The sequence below is a fragment of the Hypanus sabinus genome, chromosome 5, assembly GCF_030144855.1.
Source record: "Hypanus sabinus isolate sHypSab1 chromosome 5, sHypSab1.hap1, whole genome shotgun sequence".
Lineage (NCBI taxonomy): Eukaryota > Metazoa > Chordata > Chondrichthyes > Myliobatiformes > Dasyatidae > Hypanus > Hypanus sabinus.
The window spans coordinates 45,004,275-45,027,865 of record NC_082710.1 but is presented as its reverse complement, the minus strand read 5'-3'; the positions used below and the strand labels follow the sequence as shown (position 1 = coordinate 45,027,865).

Below are 23,591 nucleotides of genomic sequence, written 5' to 3'. Positions count from 1 at the left end.
TGACCAAATTACAAAAGAAAACTATATATTAGAATCCTGCAATTTCTATTAATTAGGGGAATTCTAAATAAACTAACAGCAACTTTTGAATGGTTGCCATCCAGAGACATAAAATAGTTAAAAATAATTCTAACAAATAAACTTTCATACAAAAAAGTGACTCCCAAGCTTCAAAAGCTTCAAAACAAAATATTCCAAACAGAATATTGTAATACCTGTTCATTAAGAACAATGAGAACTACCTCTTGGCCTAGAGCAGGAAACTAAAAATGCATGTGATTATATTTCGCTGGTAGAGTTTATCTACAGCAAAAGGCATGGCAAAAACAAATTTGTCACAAAAAGAACAAGAGTTCTTTTGTTGTGGAGGTTGGAGAAACTGGACCAAGCACAATCTGTTTTAACTGTTACTGTATTGTTTGAAAAGAAAGCCTCTTACTGGTTTGTGCTTGGCTTCATTTCAACAAATCTTTCTCAGTCTCTCTACATAACAATTAGTAAAGCAGTCAGGGGTGTATGCACCAGTCCAGCCCCGGCAGTCTGAAAAAGCAATTACCCAATGGACACAAGTACAAGAATCAAAGATGTTCTCAAAACCTCCTTGATCAAGTTGAACATCCCCACCCACTATTGAGATTCCCTGGTCCATGAAGGCACAAAATAGAGAAAATAAGCCTTTGGGATGGCACTGAATTCCTGAATCCAGTCTACCACAGATTCACCAACCTCCCCTCAGTTGGCTATTCACTTACCTCTGCCTTTGGAAAGCAGCCAACATGCTCAAGGACCCCTCCCACATCAGTCATTCTCTCTTCTTCCCCCTCCCGTCAGGCAGAAGGAACAAAAGCTAGAGAACACACACCAGCAAGACTCAATACCCCACTGTTGTCGGAGAATTGAATGAACATCTCATAAGGTAAAATCTAATTTCCTACTCTACCTTTTTGTAGCCCTCGTGCTTTATTTGTCTACCTACACTGCACTTCCTCTGTAGCTGTAACACTACAATCTGCATCATGTTTTCTCTCCATACTACCTCATATACTGAGGTGCAGCATGATCTGACTGAATGGCATGCAGAGAAAAGCATTTCACTGTATCTTAGTATACGTGACAACACCAAACTAACATGAATACATGTGTTAAACACTACCCAGTCCATCAAAGGCAAGGCACTATCCTCCATCCAGTCCATCTTCACGGTACATCGTATGGGAAAGGTTAACAATATCGTTCAAAAGCCTGCCACCCTGATTATACAGGAGCTTGAAAGTCCAGATGTCCAGAAGTCAAGAACAGCTTCTTCCCCACTGTTCTCAGACTCCCCTTCCCAGTGGTACTCAAACCCTTAATTCTGCTCTCTCGGTTACTGTCACTTCACCTTTTCTTATTGCACTGCTCCACTTTGCACCATTCCATTGTCTGGTGCTCACTGCTTGATAATTTTGTATATATTATCACTGTGTACACCACTAACTCTTCAAACTTCATGCCGTAAAATAATCAGAATCCAAATCCAGTTTAATGTGCTGGAAGGAATGCATTACCTCACAATTTACCTCCTCCATCAAGCACCTCCTGTCCAGTTCACTCCCAGATCTTCCAAACTGGTCCCCCATGCAAACAACACACAGAAATGGAAATATAGAGTAATACCAAGTAGTCTAGAATACTTGCATAGAATTGCACTGCATGTATGAGATTTGTGAACAGCATTGGCTTCACCACTGAACTTCACCTGAGGTATGACACCTGTTTCAGTATTAGTTCGGGAGCATGACCATACTTGGCCCATCAGCAGGATATGTTTTGCAGATAGATGACTTCTTTAACTTCTTGTTGATAAATTTCACCCACAACCCTCCTATCCACCCTTCTCTTCCACCACTACAATATCCTCAGGCTTCTATCGTCTCTCCCAATTACCTTTTCAACCAAATCCCCAAACAATTCCCAATCATTTCTCCAACCATCATCCCTGACTCCTCAGCCTCTTAACCAATAATTCCCTTCTCCCAGATCATCCCTTAAACTGACACTCCCTCAGTGACTGACCATCCCCTGGGAACTGATCAACTCCAGAGACCCAGTCCAATGCTGATTCTCTTCTCTATGTATGGCTTCCTCCACAACACCCACCTGCTTGAATTTATCTTTCCTGTCTCTCCCTACACCCAGGATTCTTCCTCCTTCCAATCTCCTCCACAGTCTAAATTCCCCCTACTGGTGGGAGGTTATAAAGGGTTCTGTGTATGCGTACGTGTGGAGCGCTTACTCTATAATGCATCACACTTTGTCACATAGGAAACTGTACATAACCGGAGTATGCTTGTTATGTTTTACCTGCAATACAATTTCTAGGTCCTGAAGTCCTATGGGATCACTATGTTACACCACTGTATGCTCAATTAAATACATTATCTCAAATGCACTTTAAAATTGCATTAAGCCCTAGCATCAAAAAATAGATCATTAATTGTTAATTGGTCACTAACTTCACATGCTATTTGTACAATCTGTATAAATTCCCTTTTGCATTTTTATGTGTAATAAGTGACTGGTTTCTAAGAATCCTTTTAGAGACTGGAGAATTAAAACAATAACTTTTTTTAAATAATAGACAATTTGTGTCATAAATTATTAGTTTATGCTCAGCACCTAATTAGCAATTTGAAAGGAACAGCCTTATAATTTATTTCAGAAACTTTCTTAGCAAGCTGATGATGATTTCTGTGTGGTTAGTGCCCTGAGTGTAACCAGATAAGAGCTACTGGGCTGGTCTGTTCATGTTTAAAAAATAGTGACGTCTCTTCCAAAAATAACAACTATGTCGGCCAGCCTGGAAAACACACTGGAAGCTCCCCAAATTGTGCAGATCAAAAGAAGCTCCCAGAATCAACCCTACCCACCCCCAGTCATCGACATCAAGGCTGCCGAAGACTGTTCCGTTGTTGACCGTTATGGAAGGAAAATATCATTCCCAAGTTTGTATAAGAAGAGGAAAGCTATCTTGATTTTTGTCAGGGTAAGAGAGGCAGAGCAATGCAGATGGCCTCAGGCCCAATTCAGAGACAGAGCTCGGCTGGGATACAGCACGTCCATTACAGAATTTCACAAGTAACTTCTTAAATGCAGGAGAATAATTGCACATGCATTTGAAAATGTTGAGGGGAAGGAGAAAATTAATACAGTGCATTTATCATTTATTATATGCATTTTCCAACAAATTCTGAAGTATTTTAAATTTGCAGTGTTAGTCTGTCTTTTTTTTCTTTAAAAGTGCTGAGTGACCTAATACAGTTGTACTTCGAGTTGCTTGCTTCCTGCAAATGTATTTTAAGAAAGCACATTTCTTGAAAGTATATTAAAGGGCTATATTAAACTGCACTGCTATCAACTAACTGATCTTGAAGTCATGTTAATACGTTCATGATCCACTGTTATTAAAAAAAAATATTAACATTATTTTTCAGCATTTTCTGTGTTATACCTGCAAAGAGTATGTGGAGGACTTAGCAAAAATTCCACAGAAATATCTGGAGGTGAGATCATTTAAAATTTCCTTTTTCTCTCCTAAACAGCAAAACTAACATAATTGTTGGTGAAGGTGCTCTAACCCGAGTTCTTACTTTGCAAATTTCTTGGTGATAAGCAGAAAGAGGGAGTATGACAATTCAGTAAGACTAATCCTGTTCAACTGCAGTACATTGACACCAAAGTGTGCAGGAGCCTCTTTTTCTGTACGTCTTCATTGGCTTTGGACTTTGTTTGAAAGGCTGGCATTTATTGTCCATCCCTAATGTAACTGCCCAAACTGAGCTGCTAATTAAGAGTCAACAGCATAGGTGTGAATGGAGGCACAAGCAGACTAGAACTGGTGAAGATGGCCAATTCTGTTCTTGGATCAAACTTTGGTACAATCCATTACCATACTGTTATTAACTTCTATTCCAAATGCACTTAAATTCATCAAATGGTGTGATAGGTTTCACATTCATTACTCTGAATCACTGAATTCAGCCATTTAACCACAAAGAGACCTAATACGTCACAGATCATAAACACAAAAAGCTCTGCAGATGCTGGAAAATCCAGAGCAGTACACACAAAATGCTGGAGGAACTCAGCATCCATGGAGGGGAGGGAATTAACAGTCAACATTTTTGGCTGAGATCCTTTAACAGGACTGGAAAGGAAGGGGAAGAAGCCAGAATAAGGTAGGGAGAGAGGAAGGAGTACAATCTGGTAAGTGATAGGTGAAACCAGGTGAGAGGGAAGGTGGGTGGGTGGGAGGGCTGCATGAAGTAAGATTCTGGGAGTTAACAGGTGGAAAAGGTAAAGGGTTGAGGAGAATGGAATCTGTGCTTGGGTGTAAAAGAGAGAAAGGGAATATATTTTTCAGCTATAAAACTTAAATGAACAATCATTACATTGAATATTAACACATGGGTTGCGATAATTTTACACACATCTTTTTCACTTGGAAAATGTACAAGAGAGCAAGATTTCTTGTTAATTAATATGTAACAGATTGAAGTTAATGCATGTATTTGGTGCTGAATGGGTAAATGAACAGCAATGTCCCAGAGTCATTGAACTTATAGATTTTTTGAGAAAGAGAGACAATATACATTAATAAAATCAATTGTATATTAACTTGCCACTTGCAGGCCAAAGAAGAGGTATTTGTATTTTACCTATTTTGGGTCAGCCAGTATTAAAAAAATGCAGCTCCTTTGATGGCTGATTAAAGCAAGCCGGTAACCTACTGTAACCTAGAATCAGAAATGTCCGAACATCAGTCTCCAGTCTGTAAATATGGTTGAACCACAGAAACACTACAGCAGCGGTTCTGTTTGCAGTTGGATTTATTATCCTAAGGGTTTGAAAGGGAAAATCAGCGGAGGTCCCTACTTCTGCATCAAAGAATTCCAAATGCTGGAAATCTGAAAAAAAAACTTTAAATGCTGAGTACTTAGTTGTTTTTGAAAGATCTGAACAAAATCACGGTACCAGCTTCTGCTTACCCTGCCTGCTGCCATCCACAGTAAATGGAGAATGTTTGAGTGAGATGGCGTGAGCAAAGTTCACTGAAACTCCGCCCATCAAGAAATTCACTATTATATCAATATGACTCACTATTATGAGGGGAGAGGAATCTAAAGCAAAAAAAGAGTGATTTAGAACACTAAGTTTTCATAATGAGCTTTCTCCTCTTTCTTTACCTCACACTAATAGATTCTCTGATATCTCTGTCAAACATGAACTGAAAATAATTTTACATTTTATTTGTATTTAGTGATAATTCTTTTGGACTCTGTCATCATTTAGTTCTGGCAGTGTTTGGATCTGGCAGCATCTGATATGTTACATTACAGAACAACTTGGTGTCTCCAGATGTCTAGAGCTTCACATGGAGATTACCTTATTATTTATTTTGTCTTTCAAAGGATGCTGGTGTCAGACTAATAGTCATTGGACAATCCATCCATGACCACATACAGGTAGGTATAAATCCTTTTGTTATTTAATTCATAATCATTAAAAGTATTTGAAAAGGACATTACTTGCAGATCTGAAGGGATGCATGAATGAGTAGCATACTGTAGACAGAATATCATTGAAATTTTTCTTGTAAAGTACTTGATAGTCAGGAATAGTATAACATACAGTAGATGCAATTAAAAAGAAGCTAGATAAGTCAGCAAAAGAAGGAAAATAGATGTGGTGAATGGTTGAGATGAAGTAGATGGAAGGAAACTGCTTTGCAGTATAAATACTGCCAGTGACTCGGTAAACTAAGTGATCATTGCTATGATTCAAGTCCCAAGTAATGAGGCATTGTTGTTCAAAGATATCCTTTTGTTTGCCATAGGGAGAGAAACTCAGATGTACGCTAGTTCAGAAAGCTTTTCTTTGATAAATGAGGCCAGATTAAATTTTAAATAGTTTTCATTTTATTTATTCATGTTAATCCTTCCGGTCTAAATTGGGTGCTGCTAGTACAAACAAAACATTAATTGTACTTTGATAAAATTGAACTCTTATTCAGCTGCAAGTGATGGCGGGTACTTAAATACTTCAAATGCCATTTTGATCAATAAACAGCTCGCAGGAATTTAATTTTATAACTGCAGCATCAAGTATGACTGGCATTTTTTATATCTGAGCTTCTAGCATGAAGAAACAGGTTATTTCTTCACTTTAATATTATCACTAAAATTATTATTTTGCTTGTAGGGTTTTTGTGCACTAGCTGGATACACTCATGAAATTTACACTGATCCAACCAGAAATGTTTATAAAAGTTTACAAATGAAACAGGGAGAAACATTCCATCAAGCAGGTAGTGTACTGATTTAATACAATCCTGTGATGGTTTACATACTGTGCATTCTTCAATACTGTTTGCTCCTGTGCTGGGCCTACATGGGCACTAAACACCTGTGAATAACAGTGTATGGAGCTGAGAATTTTTAATTAAAGGTCAGCTTTATTTCTCGTACGTACATCGACACATCAAAACGTACAATGAAATGTGTCGCTTGCTTCAGGGGTTTATGCGGGCGTACAGTTGTCAAGTGCTGCCACACTTCAGGAGCCAACAGACCATGCCCACGACCTAATAACTCTAACCCATACACCTTTGAAATGTGGGACAAAACCGGATCACCCAGAGGAAAGCCACAGTCACGTGGAGAATGTACAAACTCTCCTTACAGACAGAGGCAGGAATTGAACTCCATTCTTACACCTGGCACAGTAAAGTGTTGTGCCAATGGCTACGCTTCATTGCCGTGTATGGCTCAATATGAGAAAGAGCCTTTATCCTCTGGATTACTATGGAAAGCAGTGGACATTTTTTTTAAACACAGAAGTATGAAACCAGCTATATATCTAGTGGCCTTGTTTAACTAACCACATTTTGTTAATATTTATTTATTTTGTCAATAAGTGGATCAGCTATACTCATTTTTTGTTCAAAATCATCATGGGTTTCTTTCACCAGTCAGGAGTCCCCACATTAAATCAAGTACATTGACTGGAATCTTTAAGAGTATGTGGAACGCAATGAAGAGCCCAGTATTTGATTTTCAGGGTGATCCAGGACAGCAAGGTGGAGCTTTGATCATAGGACCAGGTGAGCTCAGCATTATTTCTAAGGAATACATTGACAGGTTTTTTTAATGTCATAGATTTACAAAATATTATTTAGGGCGAAACAAAACTTTTCACTTGCTAACAAAAAAATTCTTCCTTACTTACATGGAACAAGTGAGTTGACAAACAACTTATAATCATTCTTACAGTATCAACTACTGTATTTAAAAATCATGTATATGCATTGGAAATTAAAACAGACTGCAGCTTTGAATTGATGCTCAAAATGTAAATTCCCTCCCTTCTCAATTTTTTTTTAAATCGAAGCATTAATTCCAGTTTAATTGTGTTTTGCTGGTACTAAAATTCATCAGATATCTCTTCCTAGTAGCCATGTTTAATATACAAGCCAAAACAATAAAGAAAACGATTGTAGCCCACCAAACATCCCATTAATAAAGCTTCTATTTGAAGTGTAGTCACTGTGGTAAAGCAGGAAGTACAGAAGTTAATTTGCACAGAGCAGCTCTTGCAAATAGATCAAACATGTTCTAATGATGTTAATTGAGGGATAAATATTGTGCAGCATTCTGAAAATAATCCTCCAATACCATGGGATCGTTTGTGCCCTTGGCAGAGAACAACAAGGCCTCAATTTAACACTTCACTCATGTGATGACATCTTCAGCAGTATTGTTCTACCTCAGCAGTGCAGTTAAACAGAGAAGATGTCATAATGCTGCCATCTCTGCCATAGTTGATAAGGGATACCCACTGAGAAACCTCTTGTCCACACTGGTATCTATCCATTCTATTTTTCAACGGGATATCGATAGATGATAGTCATAAAACACACTGATTTACTTCTACTCCATATCACTGGGCCAGTTGTGTAACTCTGCTCTTCTAAAATCTGATAACTTAGTACACAACAGCAACAGAAGATTCCATGTCCTTCTAATTTCATTGTTGCATAGTATTTTATTTTCTAAGAATTCAAGAATTACAGCAATGTATTTTAGCTGAGAAGGAACGTTGCTGAACATATCCATGATTTATTCTTATTTCCGCAGGAGGTAAGCTTCACTTTGGACATCTTGATTTAAACAGGTTCGATCATGCGCCCATCAACTTATTGCTGCAGCTGGCAGGAGTTAAAACTGTGGATTTTTCCAATAAGCCTGAGGTCATTGACATCTGAAACAATATTAATACAAAGGGAAAAATGAACACAATTCTATTCAACACATGCTTATAGCTTTTCAAATAACTTTAGCTCCCATATTTTTATTAGAAGAAATTAAGTCCATCAACAATATTAATCATATTCTAAGAGAAACACATTGATTAAATATCTCAACTTATTAAACATTATCTGTGTAGACTTTGGATATTTATGTTTTTCTCGCATAAAGTATAAATCCATGATTGAGGATTAGAATCATAGAGTCGTACATCTGGAAGCAGGATCTTCAGCCTAATGGTCCGTGCCAGTGATCAAGTATCCCTATTGTACCAATCCTACTTTATAGCACCTACTTTCCCGTTAATTTTGTTTGGATTCTAAAACTCACGTACACACTAGTGGTGATGTACAGTAGTCAATTGACTCACCAGCGTGCACAGAATCCTGGTGTCTGGAGTTGTGCAGGCAGCATGTCTACCATTTGCTGCCATTCTGCTCCTCTTGTACCCAAGACATGTACGGCCACTGAAGGCCAGAGAGGGGAATAGAAGATGAGGGAAGGCAGCGGGGAATTTTTTATTTTGCTAGAAGGGGAAATCGATATTCATGCCATCTGGTTGGAGGCTGCCCCGATGGAATATCAAGTGTTGCTCCTCCACCCTGAGGGTGGCCTCACCTTGGCACAAGAGGAGGCCCATGGACCAACGTGTCGGAATGGGAATTAACACGTTTGGGCCAGCAGGAAGACCAAAGTAGAGGAGGCCGCATCCGGAGCACCGGACATAATAGACGGCCCCAGCAGTTTTGTAGGTGAGTTTTTGTAGTTTTGTAGGCAGCTTTTGTAGCTGCCTTGGGGAACCACTTTGTCGAGGTCCACCACTCCATCTACCAAAGGCAGAGCTTCCCAGCGGCCAAACGTTTTAATTTCAATTCCTATTCCCCTTCCAAACCAGTTTGAACAACATATAAATGTGGGCTGAAGGGCCTGTGATGTGCTGTAGATTTTTAAATTACTGCCTAAATTATTGCCAAGTGATACTAATTCGCACCTTCATCCCCCCCCCCACACCCCCAATTTTTTTCCAGTGGTTCCCATCATCACCTTACTTACGTTTCAGATTCCAACATTGATGGCCTTTGTGTTCTTGCTTATCACCATCCAACCATCATCTCCGCCTTCATTTCACCCAGATCCATCTGCCTCTATCTATTATCCACCTGCCTCTGTTTCCTAACTCCACTCTTCCTCTCCCCTATCTGGCTCAATCTTCACCCATCCCTTCAGTCCAGCAATCATCTCCGGCCCTTCTCTCATGACTGCCCATCTCCCCTTTCCATTCCCAAACCAGGGTTTTGGTCCAAAACATTGACAATTCTTTCCCCACAGATGCTGTTTAACCTGCTAAGTTCCTTCAGTGGATTAGTTGTTGCACTGGATTTAGGTTAGTTTGTTGATTGCATACCCTTCTATATTTTTCCATCCTCCAAAAGTCTTGTGGTCTAATTGTGAGTAAAGAATCACTTTGTTAGAGATTTCAACATACATAGGTCAAGAAACACACTATGTGACAACGGTCCGATATCCCAGTGCGTTATGAGTCCCATTAGCTTGTCATTTATTATGCCTGCACATTCGAGTTTCACAGAAAAAAAACGTAAATTTCAGAAATGTGGTAAACATCTTGTTTGTAATGTTTCCAATATATGAAAGTCAGAGAATTAAAAAAATACCTACAGTATGTGATAGGCTGATCATTCACCCGAAATTTCTCCCATCTCCACATAGCTGAAAAAGATAATGATGCTTACAATTAAACCCTTCCCGGGCTTCCATCTGGGAAAGCACTAGATCCTTTATAACGATATTCATTTCCATTTATATTAGTACCTTTTAATGTAGCAAATCACCTCAAGCCACTTCACAGGGATACAGTGTTAGCAAACAAAAATTGATGCCCAGCTAATTAAGAAGATGCTGGGGGAAGTGACGGAAAGCCAATTAAAGACTCTTCCAAAAAGTATCCTAAAGGAGATCAGAGGGTAAGAGAAGGATTTCCAGGCTTGGCTGTAGAAGAAATGCCAGTGCTTCAATAATTCAGTCTGGGAAGATCTAGAGGCTGGAATTTTGAACAATCGTTTTTGAAGTGTTAGAGAGACAGGGAGGGTTCAGATGAGGAGGAATGTGAAAACAAGGGTGAACGTTTTGAAATGAAGTCATGACTTAACCACGAGCCATTGTAGATGTCAGGGACTGGGGCGCAAACGCACATCTGTTCACTTTGTCGCATCAATTTGACGCACCACCTTGCTGGCACTTGAGGGATCATTGCCCAATATCGGCTTGTTCACCAGCAGATTTTGGACTCTTTTGTAATATTTTTGTGCCCAGATCATGTACATGATGGAATGTCCAGTTCATAACGTCAGATAGAAAGTCTGCTGAAGTCAGGCAAATTCATGAAACGAAAACATATTTCCCCATAGGTAATGCTTTAATATTTCTATATTTATATAGGCAAAACTACTTCAGCTCTGGCCTACATTTTCTAATTAATGAAAACAAATTAGTAGTTACTAGTTCCAGCTCTTTAGACTCTGGTGTAAGTAGCGTGTTGGATATATCTGCATGCTTCACTTGCCAATCAGCCAGCTTCGGCCAGAGGCAGCACTACAGGTGGGCGCTTCCATAACCCAATGCATTCATTACCTCCTACCTGCACTCATAGTAAACATGTCCAACATCAGACCTCAAGAAAACTATAGCAGCTTGCCAGCCCCTGAGCAGTCACATTCAGGACGGCCGATCCATTTCAAGGAAGCGCATTTGCCAGCCGGCGTTTGATGGTGTAGTTTGGCACTATGGACGGCGAGGGAAATTGCCCAACTTGCATTATTTTCCCGATGCCCTGCCCTTGTGCCGGCCTCCCGTGCCGCACGTCACTCAGCAAGCGCAGCAGGCTGGGGCTGTGGGGGGAGGAGGCGGCGAGCCCGAGAGCTGCAGCAGGGAAAACAGCGGCCGGAGCGGGGAGGGGGGTGGGGGGTGGGGGACTAGGGGGGGACCGGGCGGGGTAGGGGCAGTTGCCTGCCGGTGGTGTCCCCGCCACGGCTCTGCATGGAGAGCCGCCACCGGTGGCCAGCTGAGGAGCTGCGGGCGTCATGAAGAGGAAGAACGAGAAGCGCAGAGGGTGCGTGTCGAAGCGGCGCTCGGTCAGGAAGAAGCCGGAGGAAGAGCAGCAGCAGGCGGCGGCAGCGGCAGGGGCAGGGAGCGATGTTTACATCAGGATGCAAGGTGAGGCAAGTGCGGGGGGGATGGGGATGGGGAAGGGGGGAGACCAGAGAGAAAAGCGACATCGCTTATTGTTACTGGCGGGGCTAATGGACGGGCAGAGGCATAAATGAGAATCTAAACAGGTTCTCTGGAGAGGCAACTGCTCTATCCATTTTTGTTATTGTTGCTTCTCTTCCCTCAATTATTATTTAAATATAAAGCAACAGACGCCAGCTGAAAGGCAAAACAAATTATTGCATTTAAAATCTATTCCCGCTCCACTACGTCTCACAGCTGCCAACCGTTGGCACATTACAGGAACCGGGATGGATCACAAGGCAGTTGAAAATTGTGCCTGGGAGTCATTTGTTTTGTTTATGTTGCCAAGGAAGCGATTATTTTTCTTCTGGGAAAGAAACTAATGAGACTTAACTCTGGAAGAGTTGATGCTGTAAGCACTCGGCGCTGTGAATTTTAAAGCCACGGCTAAAAATGGGATCTGTCATTAACTGTCACCGTTTAAATGAGGAAATGGTTTGGGAAGAAATGTGCGCCATTCTGCTCAGTATACGTCTATGGAATACACATACATAATGATGTTTGCTGTGAAAATCATCAGTTGTCATGTGCGTGTAAACATTTTACCAAAGTTTTCCGCAGTCTTATTCAATGTTAATTTTTTCGCAAATTATTATTTGAGATCCGAGGGATGACTGTCGCATTTTTAAAAGTTTGAGGACGTACGAAATCTATGCAAAATTATGGTGCCTGTCAAGTACGCTAATAAATAACATCCGACTTACTGTGCACTCTTTAATGAGTAGGGTAGTGCAATGGAGTGGCCCATTCAGCAATTTACAAAGTTTGAATGTTTTAATTGCTATCCGGTCCACAAGGTCGATAACCTTAGATCTTTAGTACAAGTGTTCAGATGTCAATATTATTTGCTTTACTGATTAGTTTTTCGTGAAGGGGATTCTTCTTGGCTCCTGGTGAATGTCCGAACCCTTATTTTGAGTTTGTTGCGCTGGTTCAGGACGAGCTAGCTAGAGAAGACTTCATCGCTGCATTCATCCTGTCAAGTCCTGTTAGCATTTTGTACAGTTCATTGGGATCACCTCTCACTCTTCTCAACTCCAGAGTATAGGCCCAGTCTGCTCAAATTATCTTCAAAAGGACAAGGCCATGTCTATCATTTCCAATCCGAAAAATAAATCTGGTGAATCTATGTTGCACTCCATTCATCACATTGTGTTAATTCATTGGGGAGGCAAAGTCAGATATAGTTTCACCGGCGTCCTTTATAATTGCTGTAAAATGTCTTCAGTCATGTACTGTTGCAATAATGGCGAACATACTATTTGCAGTCCTAATTGTTTGCTGTATGTCATACCTTCAACAACTAACAGCTTTCAGTCTCTCACCATTTTAAAACATACTGTTTTTACATAGTCCTGCTGCAGAAAGGGTAATACTGAATCAAATCTTTGGGACTAACTGGACGAATTGAGGGAGTGTCCACGGGAGAGTACTGTATTTCAGAGATAGTGACCATAACATTGCGAGCTTACAGTTGCTAATAAGGGCAAAGTTTGAATGGAAATTAAGGTCCTAAACTAAGGGAAGTCAAATTTCAATATGATTAAATAAAATCCAGATGTCAAGGGACAATGAGGACTGGATTGAGAAAGAGAGGTAGTTATGGCATTTTTGGGAACAGAGAAACAATGAAACCACACAGAATGCAGATGAATACCTAAAATACCTAAAATAGGGTGCGGAGGAACCACAAAATGTCACTTCTATTAAGGAAAATCCGAAGTATTTTATAATATATTAACGGCAAGAGGGTAACCAGAGACCAAAGTGACAAATTGTGCATGGAGCCAGGGAATGTAGATGAGGTCTTAAATAAATATTTCTAATCTTTTACACCCAGTGCCATGTATTAGTCAGAGCAGGAATAGAAAGACAGAACAGATTAAAGCGTGGCTGAGAAACTGGTGCAGGGAGTGGAATTTCAGATTTGCAGTTCATTGAGATCTCTTCTGGGGCAGGTGTGATACATACAAGAGGGATGGGTTACACCTTTACTAGAGGTGCACCAATATCCTGGCCGAGAGGCTTGCTGGTGCTACTTAAGAGGGTTGAAACGACTTTCCCCAGGGAAATGGGAATCAGCACACCAGGTCAGAAAGTGGAGGGATTGTGTGGAAGGTAGATGTCATTAGACAGTAAAAACAGGAGCAAGTTAATAGACACAGTGGGATGAGCACTTACAAGTATTATGGGCAAGGGCAATGAACTTAAGCATGGATCACTACATAGATCCATGATGTTGTGTTTGTGACAGAGGGACAGGAATGGATGACTAATGTTCCAGAGTCCTGTTGTTTTAGAGAAGGTATAGAAAGAGTTAAAAGACAGAAAGGGAATTGCACTATTAATCAGGGATAATATCACACTGCATTCAGAGTGGGCATAATGGAAGACTCATCCAGCGTGTACATGGGTAGAACTCAAAAATAAGAAAGGTGCGATCACTCTGATGGGATTCTACCCCAGACCCCTCAGTAGCCATTGTGACAATGAAGAACAGATATGAAGGCAGATTAAGGAAATATGAAAAAACAAGAGGGTTGTTGTAGTGGATGACTTCCCTAATACAGATCAGGATCTCCTTAGTGCAAAAGGTTTAGACTGGGCAGAATTTGTTGGGCTCATCCAGGTGGGTTTCTAAAATCAGTATGTAAATAATCTAACAGGAAGTGGTGCCATATCTAGTTGTGGGTAATGAGCCTGGACTCATGACTGACTTTTAAGTTAGCAAATAGTGATCCTTGAGTTTTAAGATAGTTATAGATAAGGGTAAGTACGGACCTTGCACGAGAGTATTGAAGGGCAGGAATTACGTTGAATTAATTGGAAACAACTGTTTTTAACAAGTTCACATCTGACATGTGGTTGGCAAAGAAAACTGCTATGTTGACTACACACAGGACATAGATCAGTTGCAAATATCTGTTATTTCTCTGCCTATAAGTGTTTAACTCAGCCAAAAGTGAAGTGTTGCACTTTGGGAGATCAAATGTAAAGAAACAGTACACTGTTAATGGCAGGACTCTACAATGTTAATGTGCAGAGGAATCTTGGGGTCCAAGTCCATCTGAAAGAATGGCTACACAGGTTGATAGGGTGGTAAAGACAGAATATGGCATGTTTGCCTTATTAGTCAGGGAGCTGAATTCAATAGTTGGGAAATTATGTTGCAGGTTTATCAGACATTAATTGGGCCAGATCGGAGTATTGCATTCAGCTCTGGTTGCTGTACTATAGGAAGGATGTCAAGTCTTTGGAGTTGCTGCAGAAGGGGTTTACCAGGATGCTACCTGGATTAGAGGGCATGTGTTGCTAGGAGAGGTTGGACATACTTGAGTTGTTTTCTCTGGAGTGGTAGAGGTTGATAAGATGATGAGTTGCACAGATAGAGTATCTTTTACCCAAGGTTGAAACGTCTACCAGATTGCAGATTGCAGGTGAGTAGAGTAAATTCAAATGAGATCTGTAGGACAAGTTTTTTTTAAATGCAGTGAGTATTTGGAATTTCTTCTACGGATGGTGGTGGTGGCAAATATGACAGAGGCACTCAAAAGGCTCAGGCAAGCCCATGAATGTGCAGGAAATGGAAGGACATGGACATTGAGCAGGCAGAATGGATTAAATTATTTAGCAAAGACCACAAGACATTGGGCAAACATGAGGAGATCTGCAGATGCTGGAAATTCAAGCAACACACACAACATGCTAGTGGAACGCAGCAGGCCAGGAGCATCCATAGGGAGAAGCACTGTCAACGTTTCGGGCCGAGACCCTTCATCAGGACACACTGGGCAATTGATTACTAATGTAGTTAGGTCAGCACAACATTGTAGACCAAAAGGCCTGTTTCTAAGCTGTACTCTTCAATGTTCATGGTTCTGTGTTTCATATTTTGCACTATGGAAAAGGACAGTGGAGTTCTGGCAGAGAGTCTGAAAACAGTAGAATAAATTACCATAGGAAGGAGAAAGCATTAGATGTTTTAGTAAGCTTAAACATGGTTAAATGAAATCCCTAGGGCCCATGGAGATGTATCTCAGACTATTATAAAAAGCATGGGAGGAGATTGCTGGAGCTCTGACATAAATTTTCTAACCTTCTCTGGCCACTGGAGAGGTGCTGGATGACTGGAGGACAGCAAATGTGGTATTGTTATTCAATATGCGCAGCAGGGATAAGGTGGTAATTACAAGGCTACTGAGTCCAACATCAGAAGAAGGGAAAGAGGTTAGGATTAATTTGCACTTGAAGAAGTGGGATGATTTGTGAAAGCATACCTTGGCTAAGGGGAAATCCTGTGTGACCAATGTTTTGCAAGGGGTGACTCAATATGTCAATAAGTGCAGTGCATTTGATAGAATTAATTTACTTAATTCAGCATTTGATAAGGACAAAACACTGGACAAAATGTAAAAACCCATGGCATTCATGACATTTTTGCAAACTGCATCTGAAATCGGTTTGGTGATATGAAGCAGAAGATTGGAAGTCATCTTTTTGATGGGAAGCCTGTAATGAACTGATTCATCTACAAAGAGAAACTGGATAGAATTAATTTATTATACTTGGAGCAGAGAAACTGAAGAGGGACTTGACTGAGGTATACAAAGTCATGAAGGCCATTGTAAAAAAAAAACCTTCCCTTTGCAGCAGACATGGATTTAAGGTAAGGGGTAAGATATTTAAAGGAGGTTAGAAGATTTTGTTCCTGCACCAAAAGAGCAATTGAAATCTGGAATGTTCTACCTAAAGGGATGATGGAAATAGATACTTAAAACATTTAGAAAGGCAGCAGCCATTGTTAAGGATCCCCATCACCCAGGACATGCCCTCTTCTCATTGCTACAATCAAGGAGGGAGTACAGGAGCCTGAAGACACACACTCAGCATTTTATAAACAGCTTCTTTCCATCCACCATCAGATTTCTGAATGGACATTTCTTCAGTATTTCTTTCCTTTCTCATTTTACACTATTTAATTAATTTATTACACTGCTGCCACAAACAACAGATTTCATGACATATGCCAGTGATGTTAAACCTGTGTCTCATTTTGATTCTGCAAGAGCATTCAGATGAGCCATTGAAATGCCACAGTATTAAAGGCTGTGGGCCAAGTGCAGAAGATGGGATTAGTGTGGATAGTTACTTGATGATTGGCATGGACACAGTGGGTCAAGGGACACATTTTCATAGTGTAATTCACCATGACTCTTTGACTGTTTATGTTATATTTCATCTGCAGTTCCTCCACCCATTCACTTAGGCTGTCTGTTTCCTCCCGAAGTCTACTCACAATTCATACCATCGCCCAGCTTTGTATCATCAGAAAGCTCAAATATTATTTGGGAGGCTGTGAGCAGTGGTACCTTTACTAGACCCACCTTCCCAACCTCAAAAAGACCATCTTCTCCATTTTTTGCCCATTATCCAAATCTGCAGCCATGCCAGTCTATTATCTTCAAGAGCATAAGTCCTAATTTAGGAACCTTGTGTTACATGCTATCATGAATATCAAATATACCACACATCACATAATGCATAACATATTGTTTATCAATTTTGCACAAAACTATCAGATCAAGGGTATCATGTCTGTTTATATTCTTTATTCATTGACCATACTGCAATAGCAATGCTATCTTGAATTGGCAGTAGGTAGTACACCATTAGAGGGTGCTGTATACAACCCTAAATTATTAACCCAATGTCTCTTTTGAATTACTTTAATGTCCAGAAACCTTGTACTGTACTGACCTCCAGATGTGTATAATTCTTCCTTATCCTCTTTTCTGCCTGAACGTGTTTCCTGCTAATTTCACCAAATGGACAGTTTCTTTTTAAACTGCTTTATTCAAACCTCTCTCCATTCAATTCATCATGTTACCTTATAATCACTTGAGTACAGGACACTTAGTAATGAGAATACTGCATGATAATTTTCTAACAAAACTATCTTCAGAGTACATTATCGTGTTATTCTCACAAGGATGTGTTTTTTTTTTAAATCATAAACCTTTATTAACTCAAACCCTAATTTGAGAATGCTCCTGCAGGTTATATGCTGTAATTGGTCAGATCATTGTAAATTCTAGGTTAACTAGAAAAATTTCACTAATTACCATGCTTTTTTCTACCTCAAAATGTAGTTTTGCTTTCCTAAAGCAAACACTACTTCCATTTAGAGATGCCTATTACATTGCAAGGTGTTTCCACTTTAATCTCTAGGTTCTAAGTTTCCTCTGCCACAGATGGGGCAGGTAAGGTTTGATGAGGCAGCCAAGTTATAATGGTTGTCTGCTCTTTCCACATCAGAGGAACTATTGCCTCCCTGAAAGCTTCTTTGCTGGTTTGAGTGGACATGGACCAGTGTTAATGAGAATGTTGGTCAGCACAACATTGTGGGCCAAAGGGTCTATACCAGTGGTTCCCAATCTTTTTTGGCCATGCCCCACCTAATCACCTCTAAAATCCTGATGCCCCCTGTGGTGATATATAATTATTATTATTCAAAAAGTGAACTCCTATTCACCTGGAAGAAGCCTAAAAGACCATTAACTTGGTTTAAACAAGCTTCCAAAGAACATGGCATTCATGAAAGAGAAAAATAAAAGAACCAAAGGACTGTTAAAGTTCTGAGGAAGAAATTACTAAGAAATTGTAAAAAAAAAGAACATTAAGTGATATTAAAATAATAATAAATAAATAAAACAATGCCAATTAGTTTCTACAGCATACAAAGACAGATACACCGTTTAAAAGAGATGACGCAATGTACACACCTTCACACCACCAAGAACCGAGAGCTACTGCAAAAAGCAGCATTGGCGCGACCTCGTACGAGCTTCTTACGCGTTTGGACTTGTTCATTCGTTCCTTCCTACATCAGTCAATTCATTAATTTAATTATGAAAGCCATTTGATGGTTGTAATGATGGTGATACACTATATATACAGTACATACGCAATTACACATGTACATACACACAAGTATTTTTATGTATGCATACTGTATATACACATATGTATTAACTCGCGCACACACTCATACTCACACAGACTTACTAGAAAAAATTCACTGTTAATAACTCATTCTCGAATTGCCCCCCTTAAAAATCAAATTACCCCCCTATGGGGCGTACACCCCACGTTGGGAACCACTGGTCTATACTGTGATGTAATATTTGATGTTATCTTTTCAAGTTGACTTAGAAGACATCTCTAAAATGTTTTTTTTTCTCTCTCCTAAAAATCAAAGCCCTGTTAGAGCTCCAAAATAGTGTACAATTTAAGAGTGTGGCAACAGGCAGATGCAAGGGTCCTCCCCCAACCCAACTGCCCTTATCAGTCATTCTGTGCTTAGGGTATTCACTGAGAAGTGGAGGCTAATACTGGAGTGCACACCTGTCCGTGAGTACAGATAATCCACAATAGTATACTTCTCCCATGCTTCAAGATGCCTGTGGTATGTAGTCCACATCTCTGAACATTCAACAGGCTGGATAGGAGAAGATCCACTTCTGCTCAGTAGACTTTAAGCTTGGTTTAAAGGTTTGAGATCTTGGGCTACAAAACACATTTCTTCTTTATTAGTGGAGTAATTTGAGACTGTGGTGAATTTTGTCATCCACTTCTGTCCTTGCTGAAAAGTGACTCCTAAGATATGGATCTCAATTGGCATGTGCAGACAACTTGGTAAAACAACTTTTCCTCCAAGATACTTAGTATGGGGGGCATTATCGCCAATTAGAAAGTAAACATGGCAGTATGCTTTGGTGAAATAATCAACAATTTTTTGGAGCAAATAATGTAACTTGACAGATAAAGTAGTGATCTTAGTTCTGGAACAGAGACACAAACATCAGATTTCCACTCAGCCTTTGGATTAACTCCATTCTAGTGTTAGAGGCAAGGTGAAGTATTGCGGCAACAAAGATCAAGACAAGATTTGGTACAAAGGCACCACTTTAATTGATCCAAGTCAGCACTGTCAGTCAGTTATGTTGTAGAACAATGGGAAATTCTCAGGAAAATAGAACTCCAAGTTTGACCAATTTTATCCACAATAAGTACCTCTGTAGAAATAACAATTGATGACTTCATATTTGAAATTAAGACATTTAAACGTTTCTAATGTATTGATACCCTCATCTCCAATTTATTTGAACTACCACCCGAAACATATTGTGCAAATTGGATTGTAAGGAACTATTAGGCTTTAAGGCTTTTAGCACTTTCTGTCCATATTTTGCTTAGCACATCACCTTACAAACTGAGAACCTAAGTAACAGTTGAGTATCTGTTTACATCTGAAATTGTTTAATATGTAATTGAATTATCAATTAAGACATTAACCAGTCTATCTGCAATAATACATTTGATTGTTCTATAGTTACAATAATAGAGGACACCATTTGCTTTTAACTCTCAGAACTTGGTCATTTTGATCATTTCATCAATGAGAGCTGCCCAAATAACACGCTTTCAGATACAGAGAATAGCTATTGTGACTAAAACGTTTCTGATAATGCTTCTATCACTTGATTTTAGTACTGATGTTGATGGTATTGATCTGAAAAGAAAACAGAAATTTTCTGGGATTTCCTTCTTCAGACAGAATGTAGTATGCCTTTAGATTTCAAAGTTCAAAGTACATTTATTATCAAAGTATGTGTGCACTATACAACCTTGAGATTCATCTCCTTACAGGCAGCCAGAAAACAAGAAACCCAAAAGAACCCATAAAAAGAACGACAAGCACCCAAGGTGCAAGGAGGGAAAAACAAATCGTGCAAGCAAAAGAGTAAGCAAACAGCATTTAGACCTAAAGCGAGTCCTTAGACATGAAGCCCGGAGAAGCCGGAGCAGGTCACAGCCCCTGCCTCAGTGCAGTGAAAATCAGAGTAAATTTCACAGAGCAGCAAGCAGAACCAACCCAACCCTCAGCTCCAGTCCCAACATCCCGCCTTTTTAACCTATCTGGTCCAGCGTTTAAGTCGGCCAAACATCAGGTCGTTCCTCGCTCTAGGACCAGGCCCTGACCCTGTCGCATCAATACATCCTGGGCCTGGACCCTGCCACCACATTTCAGCCTGTACCCAAACTTCCCAAATCGGTCTGGTGCTTAGATCAATCAAACTTCACTCTCAATTTAGGTGGACAGGCCTCGAATATGCCTCAACCTCACTCCAGCTTTGCATCAGATTTGCCTTGACCTCGCCTTGGTTTCACCATGCATCAAACTTGCTCAACTCAGCCTTGCCTTCACCTCTCCATTGTTTGTGGTGATCATTTACCATAGTACTTTTTTAAACTGGAAAGGGGTTATTCTTTATTTTGGTAACTTGTCACTTGCCTTCAGCAGCGCCATCTTAAAATGGAAGATCTCTCATTTAGTCTGAATGTAGTACAGGTGTTACTCGAGAGAGAAAGAGAGACCAAAAATACAGCGGGATTCGAAAATACATTAGAAAATAGCGGAAATACCTACTAGGACAACCAGCATTTGAAAGGTCAAGATTCATACTTTGGATTTGGCACATTCATTACTGAACACTTCTAGTCAGGGTTGCCCTGGAGACTGTTCAATTAGTCACTTTAAATGTACTTTTCTGGCTTCCCAGAAAACTGATTTCAAGTCTAGGACCCTTTATCAGAATTGAGAAAAATAGGAAACAGTTTAGTTTTCGGTAGCATAGATACTGGGAAACCATAGGTGGAACATGATGCAATATCCCAGCTACCAAGTGAGACCAAGTAAGTTATTGCTGTAATTAATATAGCAATTAGGATCAGATTATTCTAGTTTCTTGATCATGCCCCAACAGGCCTGACTTACCAAAGAGCATAAAATTAAACTGAGGCAAAAATTGGCCATTGCTGATACAATAACAAAGAAAAAGTGACTTACCTAAAGTCAGAGTACTTGATATTGAGCCCAAAAAGCTTCAATCTGCCCAAACTTGTTCATTAAGCTTGCATTTGCCACATTGTAACAACACACAAGGCTGTAGAGTAGGATTGAAATGGGGAATTAACGTGGCAGGCAGCTGGATGTTCAGGGTCTCAGCTGCAGACTAAAATATGGGAGCTGAGTAAAATATTCACTTAATCTATGTTTGGCTTCTCCAGTGTAGGAGGCCATATTGCAAACGGCTAGAAGACAATCGCTGTTTCTTACAGAAAGATAGTTTGGGTCGCTGGATGGTAGGAAAGAAAGAGGTGCATCTTGTGTTTGTAAATGCCACTGGTAAGCCCCAGTGTACTGGACCTTGGGTCCTGCAGAAGTGACTGGAAAGGTTCCCAAACCAAAATAATCTGATAGCACGTTTCCCACTGTGCCAAAAATTTTCTACAAAGTGTGGGCTATTACACAGTGAAAATATGTTCTTAGAATCAATAGCATAAAATGGACAGAAATATGAATATTGAAAACATTATAAAATTAGAGGGAACAAAAAAAAATAAAGAATAGTATACAATTAATCTTGTCATCATGGTAAAATATACATATCTTATGGTTATTCACCATTTTAACCCATTGTCTCTACAAGGTTTCAATCCGTTTACAGTATAGATAAGATGTGTTAGCAGTGACAATAGTGCTACTTTCAGAATGCTGCTGACTTAGCAGAATTAAATACCAATTAAGTTCTGGTCTGTATTGAACCTCTGTCTGTTTAGAACATTGCTGCTGATCAGGATTAAGAATAACCCAAATGTTGATACAGGTACATGCCAATGTTATACCTCGACCATGACTTTGGTAGCAGTCTTTGTAGATAAGTGTACCACAGAGTGAATTTTCACTTAATCTTAGAACTCATCCTACACAATCAGGAAAGCACAACACGCCTCAGCTCTCTGAGGAGGCAGAGGAGAGCTGGACTATGCACTTCTACACTCACATCCTTCTACAGATGAGTGGTGGTGAGCATCCTAACATGCTGCATCACTGCACAGTGTGGAAACTGCACTGCTGCAGACAGGAAGCTGCTGTAAAAACTCCCCAATGCATCACCAGCACCAGCCTACCCGCCATCAAAGACACACACATACACACACCCCCGAAAAGGGCCAGTACCATCATGAAGGATCCCACCAACCCTGATCATAAACTGTTTGTCCTACTCCTATTATGGAGGAGACTGCTCAGCATCCATTCCATTAGCATCAGACTCAGAAACGGTTACTTAACCAAGCAGTAAGGCTGATCAACACCTCCACCCACCAACGCATCCCATATATTTATATAAGCTATCTTATGCATTTATATTTATTGTGCTTTTTAAATTTTTGTGTTATTTGGTCTCATGGTGTTTTTTTGTGCTGTTTGGTTCTGGAGTAATAATTATTTTGTTCTCCTTTACACTTGTGTGCTGGAAATGACATCTTGAAAGAATGTGAAATTGTGGTGGTTTTGGAGGAGAAGCAGATTGATGTGATAAATATTCATTACCGCATACATTTTCTTCACCAACCTAAAAAGTTAAGCTAATATTTTTATGTTGTAAATATGTTTTTACTGCCCAAACCACTGATCTCACTTTTAAAGCAAGCAAAATTATATTCACCAAATTTGAGAATTTTCAAAAATAGAAAAAAGAATGAATTGTCTCAGAATGGCCTCATTAGAACAATTAGAATACATGTAAGGAATTCTAACCATTTTGTGTTCGAAAGGATTTTAAGTTTCGACTTTAGAAGCTCTACAATTCTGTCATCCTACCCTATGAGTGAAAATGGTAATAAGTTGAACAGATGGCTTCAATAGTGTGACCCATTTCTGATATTCACAACACTATTAAAGTAAATTCAAAGCTTTTTAGCAATTTTTAAAACATCAACATGTACAAAGCACTGTTGTCAATAAAGCTTTGCAGGAATAACCTGGCTGCAAATTTCCACACAACTGGATCCCACAAATAGCAATGTGCA

General features: G+C 39.8%; 2 protein-coding genes and 1 long non-coding RNA gene across 7 annotated transcripts in view; 2 read left to right on the top strand and 1 right to left on the bottom strand.

Annotated features, from left to right (window-relative positions):
• The first annotated feature begins 2,822 nt into the window (after positions 1–2,822).
• prxl2c (peroxiredoxin like 2C) lies at positions 2,823–10,076 on the top strand. 2 transcript variants are annotated; one of them, XM_059969880.1, is made up of 7 exons: positions 2,823–3,025; positions 3,474–3,542; positions 5,451–5,504; positions 6,241–6,346; positions 7,010–7,141; positions 8,175–8,309; positions 10,023–10,076. In XM_059969880.1, exons 1-6 carry the CDS (start codon positions 2,828–2,830, stop codon positions 8,300–8,302), a joined length of 687 nt encoding a protein of 228 aa, XP_059825863.1. In that variant the 5' UTR covers positions 2,823–2,827; the 3' UTR covers positions 8,303–8,309; positions 10,023–10,076. The 2 variants fall into 2 exon arrangements, with proteins under 2 accessions (XP_059825863.1, XP_059825862.1); XM_059969879.1 differs by lacking the exon at positions 10,023–10,076 and having other exon boundaries at positions 8,175–10,010.
• LOC132394120 (uncharacterized) lies at positions 8,057–11,254 on the bottom strand. Its single transcript, XR_009512186.1, has 3 exons — positions 11,002–11,254; positions 10,023–10,073; positions 8,057–8,298 (listed from the first exon to the last, which is right to left on the bottom strand). It is a non-coding gene; the product is annotated as an uncharacterized LOC132394120 (long non-coding RNA).
• A 75-nt stretch (positions 11,255–11,329) lies between these two features.
• LOC132394116 (dual specificity protein phosphatase CDC14A-like) overlaps positions 11,330–23,591 on the top strand; it is a 90,263-nt gene continuing 78,001 nt past the window's right edge. The window contains exon 1 of one of the 4 annotated variants that reach the window (XR_009512185.1): positions 11,330–11,576. Coding sequence is in view for 2 of the 4 variants with exons in the window: in XM_059969875.1 (XP_059825858.1) it covers positions 11,444–11,576 (133 nt within the window). In the remaining 2 variants the exon portion in view is untranslated. The remainder of the gene's footprint in view (positions 11,577–23,591) is intronic. The other 3 variants (XM_059969875.1, XM_059969876.1, XM_059969877.1) reach the window with 3 other exon arrangements.

Bases quoted from the DNA above. Each gene is read 5' to 3' on its own strand.
- prxl2c (XM_059969880.1), top strand. From the start codon at position 2,828: ATGTCGGCCAGCCTGGAAAACACACTGGAAGCTCCCCAAATTGTGCAG. The intron at 3,026-3,473 runs GTAAGAGAGGCA...ATTATTTTTCAG, and splicing joins CTATCTTGATTTTTGTCAGG to CATTTTCTGTGTTATACCTG. The intron at 7,142-8,174 runs GTGAGCTCAGCA...TTATTTCCGCAG, and splicing joins AGCTTTGATCATAGGACCAG to GAGGTAAGCTTCACTTTGGA.